The sequence below is a fragment of the Penicillium canescens genome (assembly GCF_028828765.1).
Source record: "Penicillium canescens strain IBT 15451 chromosome Unknown utg000002l_segment0_segment0, whole genome shotgun sequence".
Lineage (NCBI taxonomy): Eukaryota > Fungi > Ascomycota > Eurotiomycetes > Eurotiales > Aspergillaceae > Penicillium > Penicillium canescens.
The window spans coordinates 5,021,031-5,046,988 of record NW_026703964.1 but is presented as its reverse complement, the minus strand read 5'-3'; the positions used below and the strand labels follow the sequence as shown (position 1 = coordinate 5,046,988).

Below are 25,958 nucleotides of genomic sequence, written 5' to 3'. Positions count from 1 at the left end.
TAGCATGTTGCGTATACCTTTGCATATATTTCCTTGTACAATAGTTGAGTTTTAGAATTACATCTTCATTCCTACACAAGAGCCCATGCGTAGACTAATGTCACAAGCTGTATACCTAGATAAGTTGTAATCACGAGGCTAACCCATGAACGGAGTATTCTAGTAAACTGGTTAACATGGCCTGAGGCTTTGTAGCCTCATCAATCAGGCGGAAGTACGTAACTTACTCTCTGCATGAGCAGTGGCAGGGTCTTCAGTTTTCACGGCAACGTAAAATTATTTTCTAGACAGCGGAGCGGCATGACGCGCAACAGAATTTACGAAAAGATTTCAAGTGAAGAAGGTAATTGTTGTTCATTGTTTGTGATGAAACAGATAACCATACCATCAACTAAATGGAAGGACCTTTCAGACCTCCTCGACACCCACCAGGACCGACCGACCGAAGTCAGACATCGAGACCAGGTCAAGATCATCACCACTCCCTGGACCAGAACACAGACACTCCGAAAAGCACGCGTAACAGTCGAGGCGGGAGTAAAAAGGTTTCACTTTAGGGCATCGAGGACATAGCAGTCATCAGCAAGGGTGGAGATTCTGTGGCTCTTATAAAGAGCTTAGAAAGAGGACGTCTACTCTAAAGTGATTCTTTGAACTGTTGAAAAGGTCAGTAAAGATCCTCAAGAGTGAAACCGAAACCAGTTGGGGGAGGGGAGACGCACGTAGAGTCGCTTGAAGAAAAGAAAAAGGATCGGGGGATGGCCGGCTTATATATCCCAGGAAAAAAAAAGCGCTGACCTAATCACAGACACGCGGGACGCGTGGGACGCGCTCTTTTCACCAGGGACGTGTCGCTTTCAATTTAGCCCGATCGGTACACCCTTAACACCTCGACTCATCCTTCCCTACCCATCCGCTTTATATTGACTACATCATGGACGGGTTACAACTACGTGATGAGGCCGCGCAGGATCGTGTGCGTGCTGCCGTTGAGTTTCTTGATCCGAGTATGTTTTGTCGCTGGATTGGTGGTCCATGGTGCTAACATCTTTTTTTTTCAGGCGATGCACGGGCACGCAGGTTCGTCGATTTCGAGATTGATGATGGGATTCGGTTCTAACGGAGGTGGTACAGCTATCGAGCGGATATTGTGGTGATGCTAAATAGGGGCATGCGCCGCTTGACTGTGCGTTGGTCTCTTGGAAGTCCCTGTCGGGGGCAATGCTGATTTTTGAACAGGTCAGCATCGATGAAATCAGAGCACACAACCGCGAGCTCGCCGATGGGTATGTTTCTTTTCGGCCTTGGCAGTCAATTGGATATTGACTCATGGGTTTAATTCAGGCTCCTCTCTTCGCCGTTCGACTACTCGCAAGCCTTTGACAGAGCCTTGAAGGAGGTCGTCAAGACTCTTCCTGCCCGACCTGCCAAGGAGACCTCCGATGAAGCAGTGTGTATCTTTGGTCATATCTCCTCATATTCAGTGTCTAATTCCTCGATAGGCTTATTACTGCGCCTATGTTGGTGCATTCGGAGAATTCTCTTGTAACCCCCGCACATTGGGATCTCAACAATTGAACCACATGGTCTCACTCGAGGGCATTGTTACAAAATGCTCTCTGGTCCGCCCCAAGATCGTTCAAAGTGTCCACTACGTTGAGGCAAAAGACCGCTTTGTTGCGAGAAAATATCGGGATCAGACTATGAGTGCCAGCGGTGCAACCAGTTTGAACGTCTATCCCCAGGAAGATGATGATAAGAACCCAGTATGTCTTGTGAGATTATTGAGTGCTTACCAGGGACTAATATATGGCTAGCTTATCACTGAGTATGGTTACTCGACATATTTGGACCACCAATCGATCTCCATCCAAGAAATGCCCGAACGTGCCCCTGCCGGACAATTGCCCCGAAGTGTCGATGTTATCCTCGACGACGACCTGGTCGACACGGCCAAGCCCGGAGACAGAATCCAGCTGGTTGGTATCTACCGCACCCTGGGTAACCGGAATGCAGGCAATGGATCCTCGACTTTCCGCACCATTGTCATGGCAAACAACATCATTCAGCTGTCTTCCAAGAGTGGCGGTGGTATTGCACAGGCTACCATTACGGATACGGATGTGCGAAACATCAACAAGATTGCCAAGAAGAAAAACGTCTTTGAGCTACTGTCCAAGTCACTGGCTCCCTCTATCCACGGACATGACTACATCAAGAAGGCTATCCTCCTGATGCTGCTTGGCGGTATGGAGAAGAACTTGGATAATGGTACCCATCTTCGTGGTGATATTAATATCCTGATGGTTGGTGATCCCTCGACTGCGAAGTCTCAGCTCCTTCGTTTTGTTCTGAACACCGCACCTCTTGCAATTGCTACAACTGGTCGTGGCTCCTCAGGTGTCGGTTTGACTGCCGCCGTCACTTCTGATAAGGAAACTGGTGAGCGTCGTCTGGAGGCTGGTGCCATGGTTCTTGGTGATCGTGGTGTGGTTTGTATCGATGAGTTTGATAAGATGAGTGATGTCGACCGTGTCGCTATTCACGAAGTTATGGAACAGCAGACTGTCACAATCGCAAAGGCTGGTATTCACACAAGTCTCAACGCGCGCTGCAGTGTTCTGGCAGCTGCCAACCCAATCTATGGTCAATACGACCCTCACAAGGACCCTCACAAGAACATTGCTCTCCCCGATTCCCTGCTCTCTCGTTTCGATCTGCTGTTTGTTGTGACGGATGATATTGAAGACACCCACGACCGAACAATCTCGGAGCACGTTCTGCGTATGCACCGCTACCGCCAACCTGGCACCGAAGAGGGCGCTCCTGTTCGGGAACAACTCAACCAGACCCTGGGTGTTGGCATTGAAGATCGTCAAGATACCAATGCTCCTACGGAGGTGTTTGAGAAGTTCAACGTCATGCTACACGGAGGCATGGTCAACCCTAACACAAGCCACAACCGCACAAAGAATGTTGAAATCATCAGCATCCCCTTCATCAAGAAGTATATCCAGTACGCCAAGTCCCGTGTCAAGCCCGTCTTGACTAAGGGCGCCGCCGACCACGTCATCGCCACATACTCTGCTCTGCGAAACGACGAACTCACCGGCAACAAACGCCGCACCTCACCCATCACCCCCCGTACCCTGGAGACACTCATCCGTCTCTCCACCGCACACGCCAAGGCCCGTCTATCTAGCCGAGTCGACGAGAAGGACGCCAAGCATGCCGAATCCATCCTCCGCTTCGCTATGTTCAAGGAAGTCGTCGAAGACGAGCGCCGCAAGAGACGCAAGGTGACTTCCTTCGAGGACTCCTCAGACGAGGACAGCGATCCAGAACTTAACGACGACTCCGACGACGAGACAACAGCCCGCGGCACATCAACCGCAACACCAGGCCGACGAACCGGCACGGCACGCACACGTGGCACAGCCACCCAATCTAGCGTCCCAATCCCAGACGAAGAAGAAGACGACAGCCTGTACGCCGCCAGCCCGCGTGCTCAGCGCCTGCGGTCCAGCCAGACCCAGACAGGCCGTACACAGACCCAGTCCGACTCACAGATGTCCGTGGCCTCATCGCAGCCCGCCTCGCAACTCATCGAGTCCCAGACAGACTCTCAGACCACATCATCCGACGTCCCCATCACGCCCGCGCGCATGACTCTCTTCCGTTCGACCCTAGGCCCGCTAATGGGCTCTAAGGTCTTCGCCGATGGCGATGAGATGAACGTCAATGAGTTGATTGGCGCTGTTAACACTGCCATTAAGGATTCCCATGGTGCTAGCAGTGTCTTCTCGCACCCTGAGGCTATCCAGGCATTGCGGGTTATGAACGAGCAGAACTTGCTTATGTTCCTCGAGGACGATGACAATGTCTACCGTGTCTAATATGTCGTGGATCTGCAATAGCGAAACTCCTTTCCTCGAGAAGGAGAACGCTGGGGGTGTTGCGTCTTGTCTTTGAGTTGTTTATCGCCATTGCATTGGGATTGATATCACATGTCGTTAATTTTGTGTTTGGCGTATGGAATGGAATTGGGGATATCAGTGGACTGACTCAATGAGAAATATGAATGAATACCGATGCTTGACTATAACTCCCTAAGTAGACTGAGCCTGATCTTGGTCCATGTGCATACTACGATATTACTTAACTGGTAGACATGTATCGAAAATACCGTAAACATGCACTGGAATACTATCTACGCAAAAGAAAGCAGAAAAAACAAAACCATGATTGAAACATCCAATGTATCTATAGAACAAGCAACGCATGGTCAGTCATACAAACCAGCGAAGACATCATCCGACACTCCCAATCCAAAATACAGAGAGAACAAGGGTATAGAAATAAACAGCATGAGCAACATTCCGTGCTAATTTGCAGTGCGTGTAGTGCGCGTTACAATTCCGGCACAGCAGCCGGTATAGACTCCTCCTTATCCTTCTCACCCATCGGCAGCACAGAATCATCCGACGAAAATGACGGCGTCCTCACTCCCTCCCGGATTTGCGCCTGCGTCAGAGGCGACAGGCCCCGGCGGAGCATGGAGCCTTTTCGTTTTCGCTGTTGCGGTGTAGATTCTCCGGATGCTGTACTGCCTCGGCGGGGTCTGCTGGATGTTGAAGAGCGTGAGGGTGGCCGGTCCTGGTCCAAGCCGATGTCGACGGGTGTCGTGCTGCGGGACGAGGTACGGGAATGTGATTCGGAGCGGGTACTGCGGCGGGAGGATGGACCGCGCTGCTCCTGGCTTAGTTTTGAGACTGACGGGTGGTGGCTGTGGCTGAGACGGTGTTTAAATTCTGGCTCGATGGGTCGGTGGAGGGTTGCTGCGACGAGGCGGCGGCGCTGAGATGCGCGCCAGCCTAGTCCCCAGCGGCTGAGCCAGCCGCCCTCTGTCTGGGCGAGGTGGATTTCACGCTCGCGCAGCTTGATGCGTAGTTGGGCACGGCGCTCGTTTTCCTTTTCCCAGAAGTCGGTTCGGTAGTCGTCCCAGTTCTCGCGGAACTCGGGGGAGAATGACTTGGGCAGTAGAAGCAGCCGAATGTAGTCACCTCCTGGGCTGAGGTCTTCTTCTACAAGACCGGACTCGCTGTCACCGCCGTTGTAGTATTGCTGGTAGTGTTGACGGGCACTGCGCTTGTCTGAGGGACTCCGCTCGACGAACTGGTAGTTGCCAGTGGGGGAGGGGAAGAATGGGATGGAGAAGGGGAACAAGAAGGAGAGGTAGGAAAGCATCTCCTGCCAGAATGGCCCGCGGATGATGATGATCTTGGTGTTCATGGTTCGTAGGCCGCGATTGGCGACTGCTAGCCAGCGCCTTGGCCATCGGATACCGCGCTCCCATTGCCCTGTTCCCCAGACCAGCAAGGCTGTCACTACGCCGCCGAGCAGGGCGACTTTCTCTCCCATCTCAACAACCCAGTAGACTGAGCCGCCAACGCCGCGGCCATCTTCTCGTGGACGGAGGAAGAGCGCATAGGCAAAGTAGGCGATCCAGGCGGCAAGGAGAAGAACGAAGAAGGTGTTTTGCCTCCGGCGTTCGCGCAGAGCCAGGTATTGGGCTCGCAGCGAGGTTTCGAGAATCAGCAGGTTCAGGTAGATCTGCGGGGGAGCCGACGGGAGGTGATCGAGGGGATCGGAGAGTCGTGAGGCATCTGATGCTTGGGGATGCAATGGCTCTGGTGTAGGAGCTCGGGCTTCTGATGTTGGAGCGCCCTTGACCAGGTGGTCCAATGGCGAGACCATGGTGGATGATCGGGTGTGAGTGAAGTCAGAAGAAGGCCGTTGTGGAAGGCGGTCCACAGGTGATCAGCCTCTCCGCTCACAACATTCAACTTCTGACTTCATACTATAAACTTGTATTCGGCTGCCTATATTCTCTGCCTTTTTTCACTTCTTTTTTTTCAAGTTGAAGATTTGGGAATCTTGTCGCCTCACGGACTTAACGCCCGCCCGCAAACTCCGGCTCCGCTTATATGCTATGCTACTTCCTCCGATTCTTCCCAGCGTCTCATGAGCGTGGCCTCCATTCGACTGGCTGACCACGCCTGTATCTCTACTTTGCGCACGTCAAATACATTCGCCTTTGCACACCTCCGATCATACAAGCTCCATACCCTTCGTGGGCACCGCTATTCCTCAATGGCCTCAGAATCACTAAACTCATCCCAAGAGGACACAAATCGCCGCTCGGGCGAAGAGGCCACTCCGTATGCCACCCGGGCTACGGCAACAAGGCCCTCAATGTTTCCCCTATCATATCGAGACGGCTTTGCTGAATGGTGGGCCAAGCTGCCAGTTGCACAGACGGAACACAAAGTCCTTTCCTACCTGCCCTACTTGCGCCATGAACCACCCACCCACCTGCAGACGGGAACAGAGAGAAGGGGCAGCTTGGAGTCCACAGACCATAATCAGCAGGGCGAGATCAGCACGAACTCCCTTGATGACCCGTACGGCCCGCGCAGATGGAGCTCCAGCATGGTGGAGCTGAGCGGGAAGGACCGCGCGCTCAATGAGTTCTCGGTAGAAAGAGTGGGTGAGCAAGCTGATCAGCATCTGGTCATGCTGCACGGCTACGGGGCTGGTCTTGGATTTTTCTACAAGAACTTCGAGCCGCTCAGTCGTCTCAAGGGGTGGCAACTGCATGCTTTGGACATGCTGGGTATGGGCCGGAGTACTCGACCTTCGTTCAAAATCAAAGCAAAGGGAAGAGAAGATGCCATTCGTGAAGCTGAAGCGTGGTTTATTGATGCTTTGGAGGAGTGGCGCATCAAGCGCAAGATTGACCGGTTTACCCTGCTGGGACACAGTCTCGGAGGGTACATGGCAGTGGCCTACGCGCTCAAATACCCCGGTCATCTGAATAAACTTATCCTGGCCTCTCCTGTCGGCATTCCGGAGGACCCATATGCCGTCACCGCAGACGTTGCTGAGCCTTCAGAATCAACATTGGCCGGCGAGGTTACCCAGGACCAGCAGAGTGTCGTGGCACAAGCTGCTGTCCCAGGATCAGCACCGAAAACTGCTGACGGTAGCTTTATCACCGGACAGCAGCCCGCTCAAGGGCCAGCCCAACCCCCCGACGGAATCTTCCCAAGTGGTTCGCCTATTTGTGGGATGCGAATATCTCCCCTTTCAGCCTAGTACGATGGACTGGTCCTCTAGGCCCACGCATCGTCTCCGGCTGGACCTCTCGCCGTTTCTCCCACCTCCCAGCCGAGGAAGCCAAGGCCCTCCACGACTACTCATACTCGATCTTTAGTCTCCGCGGCAGTGGCGAATACGCATTGGCATATATCCTCGCCCCCGGAGCATTCGCCCGCAGCCCCCTTATCCACCGAGTCCACGGACTTGGACGTCAATTGATCCATAATAACTCTCCCTTGAACCCACTTCCTCACGCGATCTCCACTGCCAAAGCCTGCTCAAAACCAGCAGAGGATGACCCCGCCCCCACTGCTACCACTTCTTCTGAACCGGAGGCACCCGCTAAGCGTGAAAATGGCCTTCCTGTGGTTTTCATGTACGGTGATCACGACTGGATGGACGTTTCAGGCGGCCATGCAGCCGCAGCTCGTCTGGAAGAAGAGAAGCGGAAGGTGTTAGCAAATGCTACACCGGAGGAGCGTCGCTCCGACGAAGGTTCGTCGAAGGTGGTTGTCATTAAGAGAGCTGGTCACCATCTTTACCTCGATGGCTGGGAGGAGTTCAACAGTGTTATCCTCGCTGAGATGGAGGAAGTTAACAGGCGGGAGAGGGGTCGTCAGTCTTCATGATGAAGGGATGTTTTTTGATAATGCTCTATGAAATTTGGGATTGGAGCTTGTTGATATTGCGTAGTATACCTTTCTTTCTCTCTCTCGTTTGGTACGTTCGTTACAGCTTCTGGTGTTTATGTAAATATCTTTACATTTGTGGGTCGCTCTTCTATTATGTTCCTTGTCCTTACATCAACTCACATACATCGGCGAACAAAACATAGAAATGGACAAAACTGGGGGCGTTATCCTAAAAGAGAGCCGAAATCGTATATCAAGTATCACATAAGAGCTCACCAGTACGACCCGTTATCTAGGCGAATACTGTGGCAAGGAGGCATACATGGCCGTCTTCTAGGTCGAGCGAGTATACTGTTCACTACAATTCTTTCACCTCTTTATTGCCTATACCCGAGTGCTAAAAGTAAAGGGCGAATGTCCACTAACGGTGCCCTGACTAGCTGTCCAAATATTGAGAGGCTCCATTATACGACATGTTTGGTTACAGATGACTATCTCCATTTATGTACAATTGCAATGCTTTCGTACCATCTGCACTGATATCCAAGCCAGTACTTTCCAATAACACAAAAAGAGACCGCAGAAATCCTTCATCTAATTCGTTACCCAGAGCCCAGCCCCCTCGAATTCGACCCTGAGATACTCTGCCTTCGGTGCCTCGGACTGGTAGGATAATGTGCCATCAAACGTGCAAACCCCAGTGACGCATCACGCTCATCGGTCGATGCACCAACGCCAGGGGTTGTATACCCACTAGCACTCGGAGAGAGGGTATGATTCCCAGAGGAACTCCGTCGTCTGAGAGAAAAATACCCACCCGCACTCCCGCCACTGCTATTACTTCCAAAGCTGTGGCCTCCATCAACAGAGCTGGAGAGATATGAGCTCGTATAGGGTGCACCGTTCACCGGTAAACCACGGGGTAGAGCCCGTGACTGTGTATTGAATGGTGCATATGGCTGTGGTGTCATGAAAGGGGCTGATAGGCGAGATGTAGATGAAGACATGCCATAGCCATACTCCCTGGAATGGGGAGCAGTGTTATCAGGTCTAGTCAACAATGCCAGAGAAAGACCCGTGCCAGTGCGGCGGTCAGATGTGGTCAGTGAAGATGTGGTCAGTGAGCGGTGATGATTCCTATGTCCATCGTGATGCTCATCGAATTGGAGACCATGTGAGTCTGCGCCAGGTGAAAATGTCTGGAAATGACATCGGCCGTTGCGGGAATTGTCGAAATGCGTGGGACTGTTTAGTGCGGTTGCAGGGTAGCCACTAGCTCCCAGGGTAACAAGCTGAGAAGGAAGCTCAAGGCGATGGTTTAGAGATAGCCAGGCACGCTCGTCTGCGTCGATATCTGCGTCTGGATCTCCCTCGCCGGTCCGGCTATGCGTTGAAGATGATGATTCCGAGCTTGCTGCCTTGCTTGTGCCTTTCTCGTAAAGAGAATGGGTACTACGGGCTTTGGAGGGCATACAAGAGCGCCAGCCGCCTACGCCTTCGAAGTCCCGTCCTTCATCTCCGCAGACGGGAAATCCGAACGGCGTTGAGGGATATAGGTTGTGGGCTTCGATCATGCTGTGGGCGTAGGAATTTCTTCTCCTATTTTCTGGCTCTTCCAAGCTCGTGCCAATGGCCCACGATGCAAGAGTCTCATTATTCTTTCGAGGCTGGGCTCCATGCCCGGAGTTGCGTCTGGACCTACCATCTGCTGGGGTTGTAGGTTCCGAAGCCGCGAATGTCAACAGTGACGACGTGGAGGAGGTAGGCACTGAGAGGAAATGCAAGAGTAGTCCATAGACCAACTCAATAGAAACCACCGAGAGCCGCAATACCAGCGCGAATAGCGCAAATGATATCGTTACCCATGCTGACAGGATGAGTGGAATGGAGATGACGGCCAGGAGAGGCAGCGCAAGCAAGGCTGTTAAAATGGACCACATTGAATTCAATCCTCCCCAGAAGGAGAGAAAGCAAAGAGCCCGGGCATGGTAAACAGTTGCTCGGCTTGTCTCGATCTGCGGAGTAAATACATGTGATGGATGCCCCAGGCAGCAACGCCGGTTACATCACTTCTGACTTTGTATATCAACTTCAATCAAACATCATCTTACACCTTACACCACTATGTCCCAGCAATTCCCTTGGGACATTGGCGTCTATGATGCCCACTGTCATCCCACAGACACCATGGCCTCAGTGGCAGACATCCCACAAATGAAAGCGACAACTCTGACAATCATGGCCACGCGAGGCGAAGACCAAGACCTTGTACAACAAACAGCGATGTCACTCGGTAAATCAGGGCAATCGCCAGAAAGAGCGATTCCCTGCTTTGGGTGGCACCCCTGGTTCTCACACCAAATCGTGGATGATACCGACGCAAACACAGCTCAGCAAAAAGAAGACCACTACATGGCTGTATTATCGCCCTCACCAACAGAAGACAAATCATTTATCAATGCTCTTCTGACTCCAAAACCACTCTCAGAGCTTATAGCCGAGACCAAGGCCCGACTACAATCTTGTCCAGACGCCCTAGTCGGCGAAGTCGGCTTGGATAAGGCCTTCCGCCTTCCGGGTATCTGGTCACCAGATGAACTAGAGAATCGAGATGGCCAAGTAACACCCGGCTCGCGCGAGGGAAGACGTCTCTCGCCGTATAAAGTGAAGCTGGATCACCAGCGCACAGTTCTTAAAGCACAGCTACAGCTAGCTGGGGAAATGGACCGCGCTGTTTCGATGCATAGTGTGCAGGCGCACGGCGCGGTCTTCGATACGTTGAAGGAATTATGGAAAGGTCATGAGCGGGTTGTTCTCTCACGAAGGAAGAGGGATAAGCAGCAGGATGCGGAGGGTGCAGTGTCTGAGGATGAGGCATCTGCACCAGATAGTAAAAGCCCACCTCCTTTCCCACCGCGTATCTGCATGCATTCGTACTCTGGTCCTGTGGAGCCGATTCGACAATTCCTACATCCGTCAAATCCATCAGATGTTTACTTTTCTTTCTCGAGTCTTATCAATTTCAGTGGAGCTCCGGCGCGGAAGATCACTGATGTTATCAAGGCTTTGCCTGATGACCGGATCTTGATCGAGAGTGACCTCCATACGGCAGGTGCGCAGATGGACGACTTGCTTGAAGATGTCGCTCGGCAAATTTGCAAGCTTCGAGGATGGGAATTGAGACATGGTGTCCAGGTGCTTGCGGATAATTGGCAACGTTTTGTATTCGGCTAGGCTTTGCATTGCATCTGTTTAACTGGTAACATACCTGTGTGGCTGACCCTCTGGCTGAGATTCATTGGATTTACTATGCAACTGGCGAAAAGCATCTCTGGCGCTGGCTTGATGTTGTGCATATTATATGGTCTATTTGAACTAGAATATACAGGAAGAACGCAGACAAATGTATTCGATATCAATGTTTGCAATTATATGACAGGGTATATCTCTATCGAAACCTGTATGTGATCGTCCGACATGGCATCGTAGGCTCTGAGCTTGTATAGAACCTTTTGTCTGTAGAAGATTGTCCTACATGGCCTTGAAATGTATTGTATGTGTATTTGCGTGCCCCGGCGTGGCTCGTCTCGTCGTCAAGGGGTAGGAAGAAAGGAAGAGAGGGAGGTAGTGAAGTAGTGTGAGGGAGGTATGACAACCTTCAGTCGTAATGTGATAGAATAGCCAAGGCTAATGATGAATCCATCCTCCGTCGTGGATGAGATCTGCCATTGGGGCATCTTGCCAGTAAATCTGTCTCCATTCGTCTTCGAGTTCGGGTAGACCTTCCACTCCAACAGGTGGAGGCAGATCTACATCACCGAATGCGAACAGTTGTCGCCAGTCAGGATAATCCCGAGCCGGCTCGACAGAATCCACTTGCATGCTGCTTGAGAAAGGATCGTTTCTTTCCAACGGACCAACATTGAGTCGAAGAGGGGCGGTGATCCAATTGTCAAATTGAGTATTGGGCTGTGGCGAGAGGTTGGAATGCTGTAGAGTTGTGGAATCCGGAGTGTGAACACCAAACGACATGGGCCGGGGTGTTTGCGCCATAGACGCCGTTGAGGCCGGAGAAGCAACGGGCATCTTGTGTGAATGTTGAGGATCACTAAATGGCTTAGGTCGTTCGGTGGTTGCCATGCGAAGATCCTCTTGCAAGCGTTTGGAGTCTTCAAAGAGGCGCAGAATTGTGCCAGCATGAACCCAGTATTGAGCCAACTCGCGCAGCGAGTAGGAGGCCGAGTCGAAACGCCGCAAAGCATTAATAGCAAGAACTGGGTTGGAGAACCGAAGCTCAACCCGGACTTGGATCATGGCTGTGAAAAGAGTATGAACACCAGTGTACCAGAGGTATTTCAAGCGGTCATTCATCCTGAGCTCTTCAAAGATGGAGGCAATGACACCGGCAGCTGCACTACAGATTTCTGCATCGTGGGGACCATAATCGTCGGAGTATGCCGAGGCTCTGGGATGCGGCCTATGTAGCAGAATGAGGAAGTTGTTGTATGTCAAGTGGAGCATGGCAGACCATGGATCCATGTCAGATGTCCGGAGACGAAGGTTATCAGGAAGTTTCAGAGACCAAGTTGCCAGTGACCCGTCAGCTTCCTGCAGAACAGCCTTTCGTCGTTCTTCACTTGCGCGAAGCCCAAATCGATCACGAATGAGGTATGATATCATTGTACAAAGTTCAGTGAAATGTATCACATATTCCGCTTGTACATGAGGACCGCAATTCTCGAAATCAGCAGGAGTCAAAGGAGAAACATCAGAATCGTCCAAATTGCTAATGTGAGAATTGATTAGCATTGCGCCAAAACGATTCATTGACAGTCACTTACATTGCTTGGGGTCGGCCATATGATAGAGATATTAGCACATCAAATTGGACCAAAATGAACCAAACTCTCCTCCACATTCGCCTGTCGCGGGTCACAAAACTACTGGAAACGGGGTTTCGATGCATGCCAAGTCCCGTGGCGATTCGTGCAGCTGCACCAACCCAAAAGTGAGCATCTGCAGCAACATCATCGTCCGCACTGTCCGAATGCCACGTCAAAAGAAGGGCCGCTTGGACAAGAATGTCTCGGTTTCGCTCAATGCGATTATCGAACAAATATTTGGTGCGACGGAAAAAGATTTCCTTAAGAGCGTCTCGCTCTACCTTTGCGCGGGAAACATGTGCTCCAATAAGGAGAATGGCTTGCAGAAGTAAGATTGGCGGTGGATCTGCCGGGTCCCGATTCCGATATTGTGTCATGAACAAATCCTCATCAATGATCGGGTACCCTGGATTGACGTAGGTGAAATATGCCTGCACTAGTTCATCTGCAAGTGCCGGTTCAGGAAGTGTCAGGGCATCCATAAGGAGCTGATCATGACCGGTCTTCATTTGGCGCCGGGGGATCTCATTGCTGGCAAAGTGGTATACATCGTCATCTTGGTCTCGTTGTTGCCGGATCAAAAATGACATGTTTGATAGTTCGTGTCCGACATAAAAGGCACGCACACCTCGCTGGATTTCCCTTCTACCGGAGTCCTCCTCATCAATCAATTTCACGAGATGTTGCTCCATCTCCGTGTGTGCCTCGTGAGCATGCGCCAAGTCCGGGCCTTGGCGCCCGAATGCCTCCGATCCCGTACCTTGCTGGAAGCCATTTTGCGGAATACCTCCAGCGAGTGGTGTATGACCGGGAAACGCAGTTGGAAAACTTGGAGGGAGCGGCGTCCCCGCTGCAAGAGAAGGATTCGAAGTAGGATCAGACGCGGGGAGTGGCCGAGATCGGATCGGAACGGGATCTAGAATTGAGCGCACCGCAAGCCGCTTTTTCTTTTCGTGTATACGGCAGTCGGCCTTTCCAGAGGCGCGACAATTTGTACAAGGGGTTCCGACGACACGGGCATCACAGCGAACTTTGCGCCGGTGGCAATGGACGCAGGCGGCGGAGCCTAAGAAATTTTTGAGTCACCAATTAGCCGCAAGCCTATTTTTGCTAGAGAAGTAGCCGCAGAAAGACACAAATCGTGACCAGGCGAAAGCAAAGGAAGAAATCAGTACCTTGCTTTCGCTTCGCCCCGTCGACAGGTAGCGGCGATGAGTTATCGTTGACGGAGGACATGGCAAGTCATCCTAGATCCAGATGGACCAAGATTCTGCATCATTCGAGTCACAAAGACCGGTCATTCAAGGCGACATGGTCGACAAGCAGATAAAAAAGGAAGTGTCCGCGCGGTCTATCCCGGGTAAGGCGATAATGAATCGACGAAACTCGGGGCGAGATCGGGTCCTCACGTGGGATGCGGAGAGGGCACAACTGCTTATGTAAATCCACCTCGCCACCCGTGGATGACACTTCCATGGATAGGGCTCTATATATCTTATGTATTTTCTATAGAGATGAAACCGTCTCTTATGGAGGTAAAGCAAGAGAACCTCACAAGATATGTCTTCGGACTTGCAGTTTACTCTTAGCACTAGGGCATACGAAAACCGCTATGGTCCACGGGGAAAACTAGCAAGTATCCAGCTGGCCTCAGTCAACAATCTTCCTAAATATGCCCTTGATTCTCTCTTCAAACTCGAGAGCACTTTCTCCTACTATGTAGATACGTTCAAATTCCACCAAAATGCTACGCTCTTCCAAGTCTGTCTATGCATCACTTAGGCTTATTGGCATGGCATGTTTGCTTCAGAGACTATGCCTCCCTTGTTTGCCTGCCCTAGTCTACAGGACTATTTAGTCTGCTGCTCCCTCATAGAAAATTATCACCCTCTTCCCCCTCTCCGTCCGTCGCTTATGTATTGTTCTCACCTCCTTCGAGTTCAAAGCTCATTTGTACATTGGATTGTCTTTGCCGCTCAACCCTCACTCAAAATCAAATTCCCACATAAATTTGAACCTCATTTCCACTTTCAACCGTCTTTCACGCCCAACCTTTGCTCTGGCTAATATCTATTTGCTCTTTAGGTGTACGTTGCAATTACACTATGCTATTCATTTTGATTCGACGTCCATGTTCTCTACCCGCACATTCCCCTCCCCCCAATTCGAATCGCATTTATCTCACTTCATTTCTCCTTATATTATTGGAGGGTGAAGCCAAAGCATCGTCCTCGCGTGGTCGTCGTCGGCCATCGTGCTGAGGAATCTTGGACATGACTGTCACGACTACTGAAACTCAGTCATCTGCATCCGACGGATGGACCTAATTCTGGGACTACCTGGCATAGTGCAAAACGGACACCGGGAATATCGTCGTTGCACCATTGACACAGCACGCCATCCTAAGGCACAACTGCAAATGTATTCTTGATGATTGTGGGAGTAAGGAGTGAAAGGGTGAAATGGATGAACATAAAATCCCAAGTGAATTTTCAAATCAGAAGTTAGCGATTATGAGATCTTTGATGGCCCCGAAGCAGATGACTGTGTTACCGAGGACAAAGATTAGAAACCTAGTATATGGCGCACCTGCCCTTAAAAGTCTTCTTGAATGGGATTGTTTCTCACAAATGCTTGAGTCAGTGGATTCTGAACACTGGAAACACCATCAGAGGCTTCTGATACTCGAGTTTATACCACTGGACGATGACGCATGTGTCTACACCAAGGGCCAGAGCAAGGAAATGAACAGTCTCATTGTCCATGTCGATAATTCCATCATTGCGGCTCCTTCGGACGCCGAAGTGAGTGAAATCGTCGCCAGAATCGATGGTTTTTTCTCCCTGGTAAAGACCTCGAAGAGCAGTAGGTCTTCCTGGGATGCCCCCGAAGCCGAAATTACGATGCGGGAACCATTGCTATGCGCCAGACCGCTTATGTCCTTGAAACCTTGTAAAAATCGATGACTGACGATACGACCTGCGTTGAGACGCCGATTCTTGCTTCATGGAAGTGGTCAGAGCTTGAGGATGCAGCAGAGATTCTTAAGGAGTGGAATAGGACGCTCTCCATTGCATTTCATTCCAGCCAGCGTGAAGAGCTAGCAGACGAGTTCAATGACCATTCCAGTGACCTACGCGTTTTGATTTCCACATATGTGGACACAATGTGTTTGAACTTGCACGAAGTTTGTGATGGAGTTGAGCTTTAAGGTCATGAGCAAATCTGGGGACAGAAGTCCTAAGCATATGAAAGATGTTTGCGCGTCAGTCACAGTCACTTAAAAGCCAAGTTTCGGCAACATCCTGTTAACAATGACTTTCCTCTAGGTGTTCCTTCGATTCTGTTGATACGACATGGCCAAAGACGGGAAATTTGTCTAGACCATCAGGAAGGATTGATATATTTGCGGGAGAATGCTACTAATTTCCTTCGAGAAGTGTCCAAGGCAGTGGCTTGATGTTGCGTTACAGGGACATTCAATCATTTCGCTTAGTGGCTACTAGACTTGTTACCAGACGTTGGGGCTTCGGACAAAAGTCGCCATTAAATCCTTCTCTTTGTCCGGCCCCAGTAGTGTTGGAAAGCTCGGACCATCGGGCATCGGCAAGTGGGCCAATAATAGAGTTCAATCCAATCAGAAACATGGTTTGTATTCAGCCTCAATCCCCGAATCGAACACCACTAGAGACTATTGAAGTTCACCGCTGAGTCCAGACCAATGACGATGGTACTCGTGGAGCAGTGAGCGATACAAGAACTAATTTTGTGATCTCATCGCCGATCGGGCCCCAAATTAGTTCATTCTTTGTGATCTTGCCCCCAGGGTGGCTCTGTTGATGCTGCGGCTTTAACATCCGGAAACTACAAGATCCGTGTGTGACTCGTGATATCAATAGCGATGCATCAAAGGCATTGGTATCGAAGGGTGTCGAGATGGTTGCAGCTGATTGGAATGACGAACAATGTCTCGTCAAAGCCTTCAAATTAAGTCACCTAGTGCACTGTTTACATCATAAGACTGGCTAATTTTAAACAACAGGGATCATACGCCATCTATACCGTACCTGATTTCTGGGCTAGCTTTGCGACACAAAGCATTGAAGACAGTATCGAACTAGAAGCTATGCAGGGAATAAATATGGCCAAAGCCGCTGCTAGGACTGCTTCCCTCCAGCACTTTATCTGGAGTACCATTCCAAACAACGTTCAGATTCCCGGAGGAAAGCACTCTGTGGCTCACTTTGAGGGCAAGCTCAAGGTCGACCAATTCATCAAACAAGATAAAGATTTGTTGAGCAAAACGCCATTCATGTAGGTCGGTTAATACGCCACAAACATCATTTTGCCTATGATTACTCCCAGTCTCCTTGTCAGTATTACTCTTCACTCTTCCCCAATTGGTACATCATTCATAGATATTGAGTCGTGCTAAATACACATTAGAAAGCATCTGGCAAATATCTCCAGCTTCTACCAGTCCCAGAGGATTGCCCCATCACCACCGTAGGTGATCCTAGAATCAAGCTTAGTATCTACGCAGTGGCTATCTTGAGCCAGCCCAAGCTCACCCTACCTGGCAAAATTGTTCTGGCAGAGCCTGAGACTAGAACAGTCCGAGACATAGTAAAAATTGGGTCAGAGGTTTCAGGAAAACCTGCCGAGTACTCACAAATCCCGATTGAGCACTACGATAACCTGTGGCCGAAATGGGGCCGTGAAATTGGGCAGATGCTGCAGTTCTGGAATGAAGCGCGCGAAAAGAGCTGGACTTCAGATCATCCTGTGTTGACCAAACATGACTTAGGAGTGTCTGGCTTAATCGATGTGAAGGAAGTCTTTGCCGGGTTTGATTGGCCTTCCTAAGTCTTAAGTCTGCTTTGGCCTGAGGAGTGGTACGTGCCAATGTACAAGCAGATCTTTCCGCGTGGCGGGACTCTCTTGTATAATCTGTTACAGTGGAATTGGAAAATGTACAACGAGTGACTATAGTTAGATTTTCAGTGCGAGTATAAAGCAAGTTTCCGAGGAGGGCGATATTGAAACTCAGAGAGTCCACGACGCCTCCTCAACCGCACGAATGCCTGCTGTGTTGAAGCTTACCAGGCCCTGTGAGCTACACAAAGTGCAGTAACAACAATGTCCCCAGGGCGGCTTCCTCTCCATCTCAAATCCGAAAAATGAAGAACGAGACAAAAGGAGCAAGACAGAAAAGCGCAAAACATCAGGCCAAAGTGGCAATGTCACTCCTACCACACCAGATCATAGATGCCACCATAAAAAGACTCGGTATCCCCTGCGGGAAATACCCGGTTAAATCCTCGGATTAGCTCTCAGACCTAAACTATCCTTCTGAGCACTAATCTGAGGACTTATCCGGGCCTTTCCCGTTGGGGATCCCGGAGCCCCTTTATCCTGCCATATACCAAAACGTGTGTAAGGAGTAATCACAACACGCTTTGGTCTTAATAACAAATTAGTCCAATTAACTTTCAGTCCGAATAAACACGGGAAAGCGAGGGCTTACCGTATCACTCTGCACTATCCATGATTCCCAAGTTTCTCATGACCGCAATGACAGCGTTTATATCGAGTCCGCTGTCAAGAAAGACAGCCCCGATCAGGGCCTCCACCGTAGTGGCCATAGTTTTATTCGAAACCATCCCCCATTGTGCCGGATTGATGATGACATGCTCGTCAAGTCCTCTAGAGCGTCCCAAGATAGCCAGAGCGTTGTTAGATGCTCGGTTATTGAGGATGTTTGTCATTAACTCTAGAATATAGGTTAGCTCGAGGTGTTTCAGAAAATCAGTGACAAAGCACTTACCGCGCGAAGAACTTTTCGAATACCCATCAAAATGGAATGCGAGGGCAATAGCCGCATCTCCAAGGAGAGCGTGGCTTTTGTTGCCGTCAGGATATTCGGGACTCCAGGTCTCCAAAGCTCTGCGAAGCAATGACACATTAATGAATATGTATCCCAGGATATCCATGACGGCCTGATCATTCTCTGAAGAATGTGTCGTGACCATTTTGATGTTGAAGGGATCCGTATAAACAAATTGGATGGAGTCTGGTGGTGGAAAGAGAAATGGAATGCGATAGTCACCAGTTGCGGGCACAACTATTTATCTTTCACCATGCGGCTCTTCGGCATTAGAGTTGATTCGAAGGCTTACAGGAACACCTCGGGCAGCAGTTGTCGGACCGCAGGAGTTGACTTGACTGGTTGCCTGATCCCTCTCACGCAAGTTGACTTGGCCTGCCACTTACATTGGCAAACGCGCGGTAGAGCCACTCGACCAAACGATGACGTTATTAGTTATTTGGTTCATGTATCTGCAAGCAGTCATCCTGGCTTTTTCCCTCAGCTGCTCAAATCAATATGGAGGGTAAAATGTTAGTTACATGGGTAGACATCTGCTAACTCAGCACACTTCGTATTGTCAAAAATGCCAAGGAAATTTACAACAGATTTATCTACCTGTCACGTACACCCGTATACAGCCGCATTCTCCTTGATCCTTCCTTCTTTTATACCATTGGATGCCTCACTTCCACCCCAACCGGGCATCATTACATCCGAGTTAGAGGACAGGCGTAGGCCTCGTTCGAAAAAAATTGGGGAAGGACACTTCCCACCAGGTCGCCTACGAAAGCGAAGCGACTGCGCGTCCGGCACGATCCACGCATGCTCTAGAATCTTATTGTGGAGCTGGGCTGAGAAATGAGCGTCAAAGAGAGACGCCGGCATTTTGGATCGTCAAAATGAAGGACAAGTCATTTATCGCCAAATAACGCTGATAGGTTGATACCCTCGAGCTAAGACCCAACCCAACGTGGGTTATAGGTTGTATGGACCTAACCTAACCTAACCTAAAACCTCACGGTGGGTACCTATTAGGCATTGATGGGAGCAATGCTCACCGCCGAAAAAAAGGCATCGGCTTTTGGAATCAGTGGTCTCTAGGAATTCTATCTCCAGCAGAAGATTCAAACCAAACTCACGGTCATGTCTCGACCATAATTTTGCCTCTTTCGCTTTCAGTTCCTCCTTAATAGGCTTTCTTGCCCACACGCAGTTCCTTAATGTTATTAGCGCGAAATAATTCAACGGTGCGATTCAAGCGAAAAGCAACACGAGTTCAAGGATGGTAGAAGTTCAATAAAGAATCGTGTGCACCAAGATGATAACTACCGAGCCCTACTGGATTTCTCACCACTTCGAGAGATTCGGGAGATCGGCAAGTCATCAATCTCGGAAACAACTCACACATGCGCACGTTTCTCCTTACTGTACGGATGTACGCGGAGTAGGCAAGTTGGAAAAAAAGGATTTCGCGGTGGATGTAATAGCGAAAATGATCGACCGTAAGACCCACAGGCAAACAATAGTCATTCATGTCAATGCACAAGCCAATTCGCGGGGCCTTGAATTAGGGGGTCAGTCTTCTACATTTAGGACTCATCCTATTGCCCGTAGAATGTAATGCTTAGGAGCTGCGGCTCAAAGTTGTATGATTGCCCGGGGTAAGAATGTGAACCGGCCTTGTGTAGATCGATCAGACTGAGACAGGTGGGCCTGCAAGCTCACTAGGGCTTCAGCTCCGAAAGAACGCCGAGTTCGATATAGATCTCAAGCTGGACGGACTCCGTATGTGGTGTCCTGGTCCAATCACCTTCGAACTATACCTAAGTGATCGGCAGTTCACCATTTCAGAGCGCAGAGCCAGTGCCGATATGCAAATTATCGGCAGCCACGTCCAGCTATTGACCCCTTACAGCATTATCCTGATTTCTCGCGAGTCAGCCATGAATGAAATCTTGGAAAGCCTCCAAGGCGGCCCCTTATCCTTTTATCCGGGATCTGTCAAAGCATGGAAGTACTTATTATCCTGCAGGACCCCATTGATGTTTAATCTCTGCGCAACAGTGTAAAGACGCCTCTAGCAAGCATGAAGCTGTCCACGCTCCTTTGTTTTGCGGGACTCAGTTCTGCTCTGCTTTCCCTCGAGTCTCCGAGAAGGTTTGTGCTTAATCTGACTTGGGACACAAGGGCGCCCGATGGAGTCGAGCGTAAGCAAGCTTTGATCAATGGCCAATTCCCTGGTCCTCCGCTCCAGATGGATGAGGGCGACAAGGTTGAGGTGACTGTGAATAATTACCTGCCTTACAATACCACAATACACTATCACGGCCTTGAGTGAGTCCAGGTCTTTCGAACCTATCAGAACGAGCATTCATCCAAGAACAGACAGCAAGGAACATCGTGGTCAGATGGTGTACCTGGAGTTTCGCAGCGGCTCATTCCTCCTGGTGGAAAATTTGTCTCTAAATTCACTGTCACGCAGCATGGAACATACTGGTAAGCTTTATTGTATCAATGTCAGAGTCTGTTATGCTGAGTACTCATAGGTATCACTCGCATTCTGCTGGGCAAATTATGGATGGGTTGTACGGGCCCATCTATATCAGGTGAATTTATATCCACATTGAGAACTAATATCAGCAAGCTGAGAGTCATTTAGACCTCGGACAGCCGCCAACGACATGGCCAATGCTATGGCAAATGATACCCTGACACGGGCTCAAATCTATCTAGCGATCAGAGATCCTAAATTGGTCATGCTCTCCGATTGGTTCCACAATACCTCCGAAGAACTACGCAAAATTGCTTTAGATGCAGACATCGACACATTGTAAGTCTAGCGTATATACTGGCACAGCAACACCTAACAAGTCGTTTAGATGTACTGATTCTCTCCTGGTCAACGGCAGAGGAAGAGTGCGCTGCGTCGACCCTGGATATGCGAGCAGCCTGGTCCCCCCTGCCTTCTCTTCCCTGCTACAGGGTAAGAATTACACTGTCAAAGGGTACGTATACAATCTGAAGAGCCTGATCAAAGTCTCATTATAGCTCACAATTTATCATGAAGATGTCTCGCGCTTAGTAACACATACGCCCAAACAACATATGCGCAGCACAACTACAGTGCAGTTCCCTCTACCATGTACAACGAATGCAATGCCACAGACGCGGAGGAAGCAGTCATCCAGGTTGAAAGCTGGAAGGGATGGGCAAGTCTCAACTTTATCGGCTCGGCGGGCATCTCGGTTCCAACTGGTATATTTGGTGGTATACCTCATCGGTGAACTTTCGACTAACCGAGATAGTCTCTATCAACAACCACTCGCTTTGGGTGTACGAAGTTGATGGCCAATACATCCAGCCTATCCGAGTCGACGTATGATATCTCCCCATCAACCGATAACAAGTCGCAACGTGATACTGACCATGTACCCTTTTCTAGGCACTGACACTCGGCAACGGCGGTCGCTATTCCGCCCTGGTAAAGCTGAACAATACAGCGGGAGACTATCCCATTATTGTCGCCAATTCCGGATTGAACCAGAAGATTGCAGGCCGCGCGACTCTGTCATATGCCCACGGCGATCCCACCATCGATTCCACGCCCTCTATCAATTATGGTGGTAACAGACTTACTTCTGACGTTGTCGTCCTCGATGAAAACACCATCAAACCGCTAATTCCAAACAAACCAAGCCAACATGCGGATGAGACCTACCTGCTCAATATTGGACGTTATGGAAAAGCTTGGAGATGGTCCCTCAATGGACACCATGCTTACGACCTGGCTTTGGAGGCCGAGAGGCCTATGCTGTGGGATCCCCAGTCGCAAGAGAACAGCAGTCTGGTTATCGCTACCAAGAACAACACCTGGGTGGACATTATCTTCAAGGTCTTTGGTGATTCTACAACCCTTCAGCCTGGTCATCCGCTCCACAAACACTCGAACCCGGTTTATGTCCTCGTGAGTTCTTTCAGGCCCTTGTGCCTCGTCCACCTGTTCCTAACGTTATTCAGGGTTCCGGCACTGGCGAGTTCAATTATACTTCCGTCGCAGAGGCTGTCAACGAGATCCCAGAATCCTTCAATCTGGTTGATCCTCCCGTGAGAGGTGCGTATGAGTTGACATTGACTATCCTGATTTTCGCAATGAACTAACAAGTATGCTTTACAGATACCTTCACCAGTCCAGCAGCCTTCCAAGGACAGGCCTGGTTGGCGATCCGCTATCATGGTTTGTGCTTCAGATATTCTATGTAATTAAATATAGGCTAACAATGTCTTTTTTAACAGTGCAAAACCCAGGAGCGTTCTTCATGCATTGCCACATCGACCCGCATCTGACAGGCGGTATGGCGTAAGTGACTCTCCCTGAGCCGGGTTATAAATACCAATACTAACCAGAGCTCGCAGACTTGCTATGCTGGATGGTGTTGACACCTGGCCTACTGTTCCAGCTCAATATGGCCCCGAGGGCTACTGGGGCAAAGCAGCATAGGTCAGGTTCGAAAAGAGGATCAAATAGATACACACATTAGACTTGGGCGTCAAAGAGATCCTGGTAAAATAATGTGAGTATCCTTATAATATCCAAGGATAGGAAGATTAAGTCATATAGCTTAATTTACAACTTCACTTTCAGAAGATAGTTGGTCTCACCAGACCCTACGAAAATATAGATTTCGTCTGTTCTAGTTCTATAAACCCTCCCCCAATATATAAAATACTTTGATAAGAAACTGAAGACTCTCTCAAAAAGCTCCTCCGCACCGCAAACTACGGGCTTGACACTCGGTACCTTCAAAATCTGCGCAGCGTTTACCTTATCAACAAGGGGCCTGGTATGCCGCTCGAGAGGTTGCATTATCTCGACATGAAGCTCCTCGGATGCATGGCACTTCCCGACCACCTCCCGCCAATCGAGTTTGTTCCACCGGATAGCCGTCGGATAGCCGAAAGCGAGCATAACAAGATGATAGCCTTGCCTAACTATTCAACTATCAGTCGAATTGTCATCTCACATTGTTCTATCGGCAAAGCTATCTGGAATTTGTTGCACCTAGCAAGGTTCTTCGGGAGTTTGGACTCTATCGGTGGAAGAAAGTGGTGGGCTCTTCCTTAATTTTTACCCAAAGACTTGATCAAGATTCTTTGCAATCTCAAGGAGACTTTGGAGGTATCGATTTTGGTGTGGGTGAGAATACACTAGAAATGGGGTTTGATTTGGAGGAAGCTTACGACGTGCCGACACACCGATGGTCATACACGGCTCACTGAAGGATTTCGTCGCGTGAAAGGGGCTGAGCATGAATATCTAGCTTCTGCGCGATTTCACCAAGGGGTAGGGTGAGGTCAGGAGGAAGGATGCCATGTTGGTGGACCCTTCGGACAATCTTGAGTATTTGTGTCTTCGCGGATATAAAAAAGGTGTAGTTGAGGAGTGGGATGCTCAGGTTGATGGTTTGGTGGAGCTTTGCGAGTCAGGTTCATCGCCCTGAAAGAGGTGAAGGGAGTTCATAACACGATAGCTCCGGCGCAACATATTGGACATATCGATTTGGAAGAAACCCCGCCTTGGGATTTGAAGGATGCTGGGTACTGGAGTGATGACGAGCGTGGCTTCGATGGTGATAAAGAGGAAACTACTTAGACACTCGTAGATGTGATTTCAGAATTCGAGGAATCGGCTGATCAGTGATCCGGCTGACCGATCAACCAAATCTTCGGATTCTGTAACGCAAGTTCATTCTACCCATTTAAGGCCTATGTAATTCAATAGAAGGTTGCTTTGAAGCAAAGTACTGACCTGCAATACCCGTGGATGTTGACTGGATCTCGGTAAACATATGATCAACCCCTAAGACCGTCAACCGATGGATACCGTTCAAATCATTTCCAAAGCGCAAAAGGAGGCAGATAGTAGGAGACAGTATGTCATTTAATCCAATGTACAGTCTCAGTCATCTGGCGAAGCCCATAATACGTAATAACCCGCAAAACTCCAAGAAAATAAACGGCCGTGAAACAGGCCTGGTCTGTCGAATAGAACGCAATCCGAGAATAGGTGACCCCTCTAGGTAGAGACACTCCACATTCCGCTGTATCAAATGGCCGAGATAACGGTGCAGATAAACACTGAAACCAAAGACGCCTGCACGCCTCACGCTTCCGCTCTGAAATCCACAAAGATGCCAGTCTCAGCACATGCATCCTTTGCTAAAATGGACTCGCTAGTAGGAGTCTCCGCCTGCACCGTTGTGGGATTGGCCAACCATGGCTGGGTAGCCATAGGCCGCGGCATCTTGCTCCGACGGGTCAAGGTTGGGGTTAAGCAGGGGGTTGCCAGCTTCGGCATCAGGGAATCCTGTAGGGCGAGCCGAGCCACCGACAGGTCCTCCGGCTCCATAGCCAGCACTTGGGGGTCGCTGGTTCTCACCACGTGCAGATTGGGTCTATAAGTTGGTTAGGATTTCAAACCATATATGCGCGCGGTTGCTGGGTAGGGATATTATTTCTTACCTCACGGTACTTGGAGAGGTAAATCTTGAGTGCTTCCGCGTAGTTCTCAAAGCCAAGGGAAGTCATGGCGAACAAAATATCTTCACCGTTGACAGTCTTTCGCTTTTCCTGTTGACATTTCTCCGAGGCTGTCGAGGTTCATTAACACATGTATGACACACGGAGAAGCTTCGAACCCACCTTCACTTGTGATGAATGAGATAAACTCGCTCACGCATTCCTGCATGCATTCCTTGGCTTCTTTCGCGATCTTTGCATTCTCAGGCAGCGCCAATTTCATAATACGTGCCACTAAATGTCACTTGGGTTAGCATATCGGGGGTTAAACTCGAAGAATGATAGAACAAAGGTAGGAGGGCATAACGAAAGGAATCAGATAAGCGCAATATGCGACCGATAATCCATCTCATAAAACCACCGCAGGCGCATGTCCAGGATCAAATAAGATGAAAGCGGGACTATCAAAAGCGCAGTTGGGAGGACCGAAATGCGGGGGAAAGCAGAGGGGCAAAGGTAAGGTACGCGCAAATCGGAATAGAAACATGCAAGTTGACGCAACTAACCATTTGCAATCGGAAGCCACCGATCTTGCTCCTTTACCTCAAATTCGCCCTGGTGTCCTGACGGGTCGTGGTGGTCTTTGTCCATGTGCTCTTGTTCTTCACCCGATTGCACCTCGGGGTCGAGTTCAGGTTCCTTGGAGGGGGAGGTCGACGACATGATTATGAGTGATTTAGACACGGGCAGTGGAGCCGGGGTTTGGGCGTCAATGCTTGTTGGTTTCGCGTGCCTGTTGTCAGACCACGTCAGATCTAATGCTGGCGCGCGATCGATTGCGTTTCGGACAGCGCAGAGTCGGCTGCGTCAAAACGGGACAGGGTTGTATCGGCTGGG

At 49.9% G+C, this 25,958-nt stretch overlaps 12 protein-coding genes across 12 annotated transcripts; 7 read left to right on the top strand and 5 right to left on the bottom strand.

Annotated features, from left to right (window-relative positions):
* Nucleotides 1-366: 366 nt before the first annotated feature.
* On the top strand, nt 367-641 carry N7446_003141 (Nucleic acid-binding OB-fold; the record flags this gene model as incomplete). Its single annotated transcript, XM_058511890.1, has 2 exons — nt 367-537; nt 558-641. 2 exons carry the CDS (start codon nt 367-369, stop codon nt 639-641), a joined length of 255 nt encoding a protein of 84 aa, XP_058377426.1.
* Nucleotides 642-934: 293 nt separating this feature from the next.
* On the top strand, nt 935-3,896 carry N7446_003140 (MCM DNA helicase complex subunit MCM3; the record flags this gene model as incomplete). The annotated part of the gene is made up of 7 exons (XM_058511889.1): nt 935-1,007; nt 1,062-1,080; nt 1,135-1,186; nt 1,240-1,286; nt 1,345-1,450; nt 1,503-1,766; nt 1,818-3,896. 7 exons carry the CDS (start codon nt 935-937, stop codon nt 3,894-3,896), a joined length of 2,640 nt encoding a protein of 879 aa, XP_058377425.1.
* Nucleotides 3,897-4,410: 514 nt separating this feature from the next.
* Nucleotides 4,411-5,757, bottom strand: N7446_003139 (Spo7-like protein; the record flags this gene model as incomplete). Its single annotated transcript, XM_058511888.1, has 1 exon — nt 4,411-5,757. One exon carries the CDS (start codon nt 5,755-5,757, stop codon nt 4,411-4,413), a length of 1,347 nt encoding a protein of 448 aa, XP_058377424.1.
* Nucleotides 5,758-6,024: 267 nt separating this feature from the next.
* Nucleotides 6,025-7,790, top strand: N7446_003138 (putative alpha/beta hydrolase; the record flags this gene model as incomplete). Its single annotated transcript, XM_058511887.1, has 2 exons — nt 6,025-7,126; nt 7,180-7,790. 2 exons carry the CDS (start codon nt 6,025-6,027, stop codon nt 7,788-7,790), a joined length of 1,713 nt encoding a protein of 570 aa, XP_058377423.1.
* A 605-nt stretch (nt 7,791-8,395) lies between these two features.
* N7446_003137 (uncharacterized protein) lies at nt 8,396-9,733 on the bottom strand (the record flags this gene model as incomplete). The annotated part of the gene is made up of 1 exon (XM_058511886.1): nt 8,396-9,733. One exon carries the CDS (start codon nt 9,731-9,733, stop codon nt 8,396-8,398), a length of 1,338 nt encoding a protein of 445 aa, XP_058377422.1.
* Nucleotides 9,734-9,917: 184 nt separating this feature from the next.
* On the top strand, nt 9,918-11,027 carry N7446_003136 (TatD family hydrolase; the record flags this gene model as incomplete). Its single annotated transcript, XM_058511885.1, has 1 exon — nt 9,918-11,027. The coding sequence occupies one exon, from the start codon at nt 9,918-9,920 to the stop codon at nt 11,025-11,027; it is 1,110 nt and encodes a 369-aa protein (XP_058377421.1).
* Nucleotides 11,028-11,480: 453 nt separating this feature from the next.
* N7446_003135 (uncharacterized protein) lies at nt 11,481-13,912 on the bottom strand (the record flags this gene model as incomplete). Its single annotated transcript, XM_058511884.1, has 3 exons — nt 11,481-12,579; nt 12,635-13,742; nt 13,852-13,912. 3 exons carry the CDS (start codon nt 13,910-13,912, stop codon nt 11,481-11,483), a joined length of 2,268 nt encoding a protein of 755 aa, XP_058377420.1.
* Nucleotides 13,913-15,306: 1,394 nt separating this feature from the next.
* On the top strand, nt 15,307-15,632 carry N7446_003134 (uncharacterized protein; the record flags this gene model as incomplete). Its single annotated transcript, XM_058511883.1, has 2 exons — nt 15,307-15,480; nt 15,546-15,632. The coding sequence occupies 2 exons, from the start codon at nt 15,307-15,309 to the stop codon at nt 15,630-15,632; spliced, it is 261 nt and encodes an 86-aa protein (XP_058377419.1).
* A 6-nt stretch (nt 15,633-15,638) lies between these two features.
* On the top strand, nt 15,639-17,542 carry N7446_003133 (uncharacterized protein; the record flags this gene model as incomplete). Its single annotated transcript, XM_058511882.1, has 4 exons — nt 15,639-15,863; nt 16,719-16,990; nt 17,042-17,048; nt 17,123-17,542. 4 exons carry the CDS (start codon nt 15,639-15,641, stop codon nt 17,540-17,542), a joined length of 924 nt encoding a protein of 307 aa, XP_058377418.1.
* A 665-nt stretch (nt 17,543-18,207) lies between these two features.
* On the bottom strand, nt 18,208-18,708 carry N7446_003132 (ribonuclease III domain-containing protein; the record flags this gene model as incomplete). Its single annotated transcript, XM_058511881.1, has 2 exons — nt 18,208-18,449; nt 18,504-18,708. 2 exons carry the CDS (start codon nt 18,706-18,708, stop codon nt 18,208-18,210), a joined length of 447 nt encoding a protein of 148 aa, XP_058377417.1.
* Nucleotides 18,709-20,631: 1,923 nt separating this feature from the next.
* On the top strand, nt 20,632-23,043 carry N7446_003131 (uncharacterized protein; the record flags this gene model as incomplete). The annotated part of the gene is made up of 12 exons (XM_058511880.1): nt 20,632-20,879; nt 20,931-21,041; nt 21,092-21,151; nt 21,205-21,375; nt 21,425-21,550; nt 21,613-21,800; nt 21,851-21,921; nt 21,988-22,509; nt 22,563-22,656; nt 22,720-22,779; nt 22,839-22,902; nt 22,959-23,043. 12 exons carry the CDS (start codon nt 20,632-20,634, stop codon nt 23,041-23,043), a joined length of 1,800 nt encoding a protein of 599 aa, XP_058377416.1.
* Nucleotides 23,044-24,775: 1,732 nt separating this feature from the next.
* On the bottom strand, nt 24,776-25,784 carry N7446_003130 (nuclear transcription factor Y subunit beta; the record flags this gene model as incomplete). Its single annotated transcript, XM_058511879.1, has 4 exons — nt 24,776-24,997; nt 25,065-25,192; nt 25,245-25,355; nt 25,628-25,784. The coding sequence occupies 4 exons, from the start codon at nt 25,782-25,784 to the stop codon at nt 24,776-24,778; spliced, it is 618 nt and encodes a 205-aa protein (XP_058377415.1).
* Nucleotides 25,785-25,958: the final 174 nt, after the last annotated feature.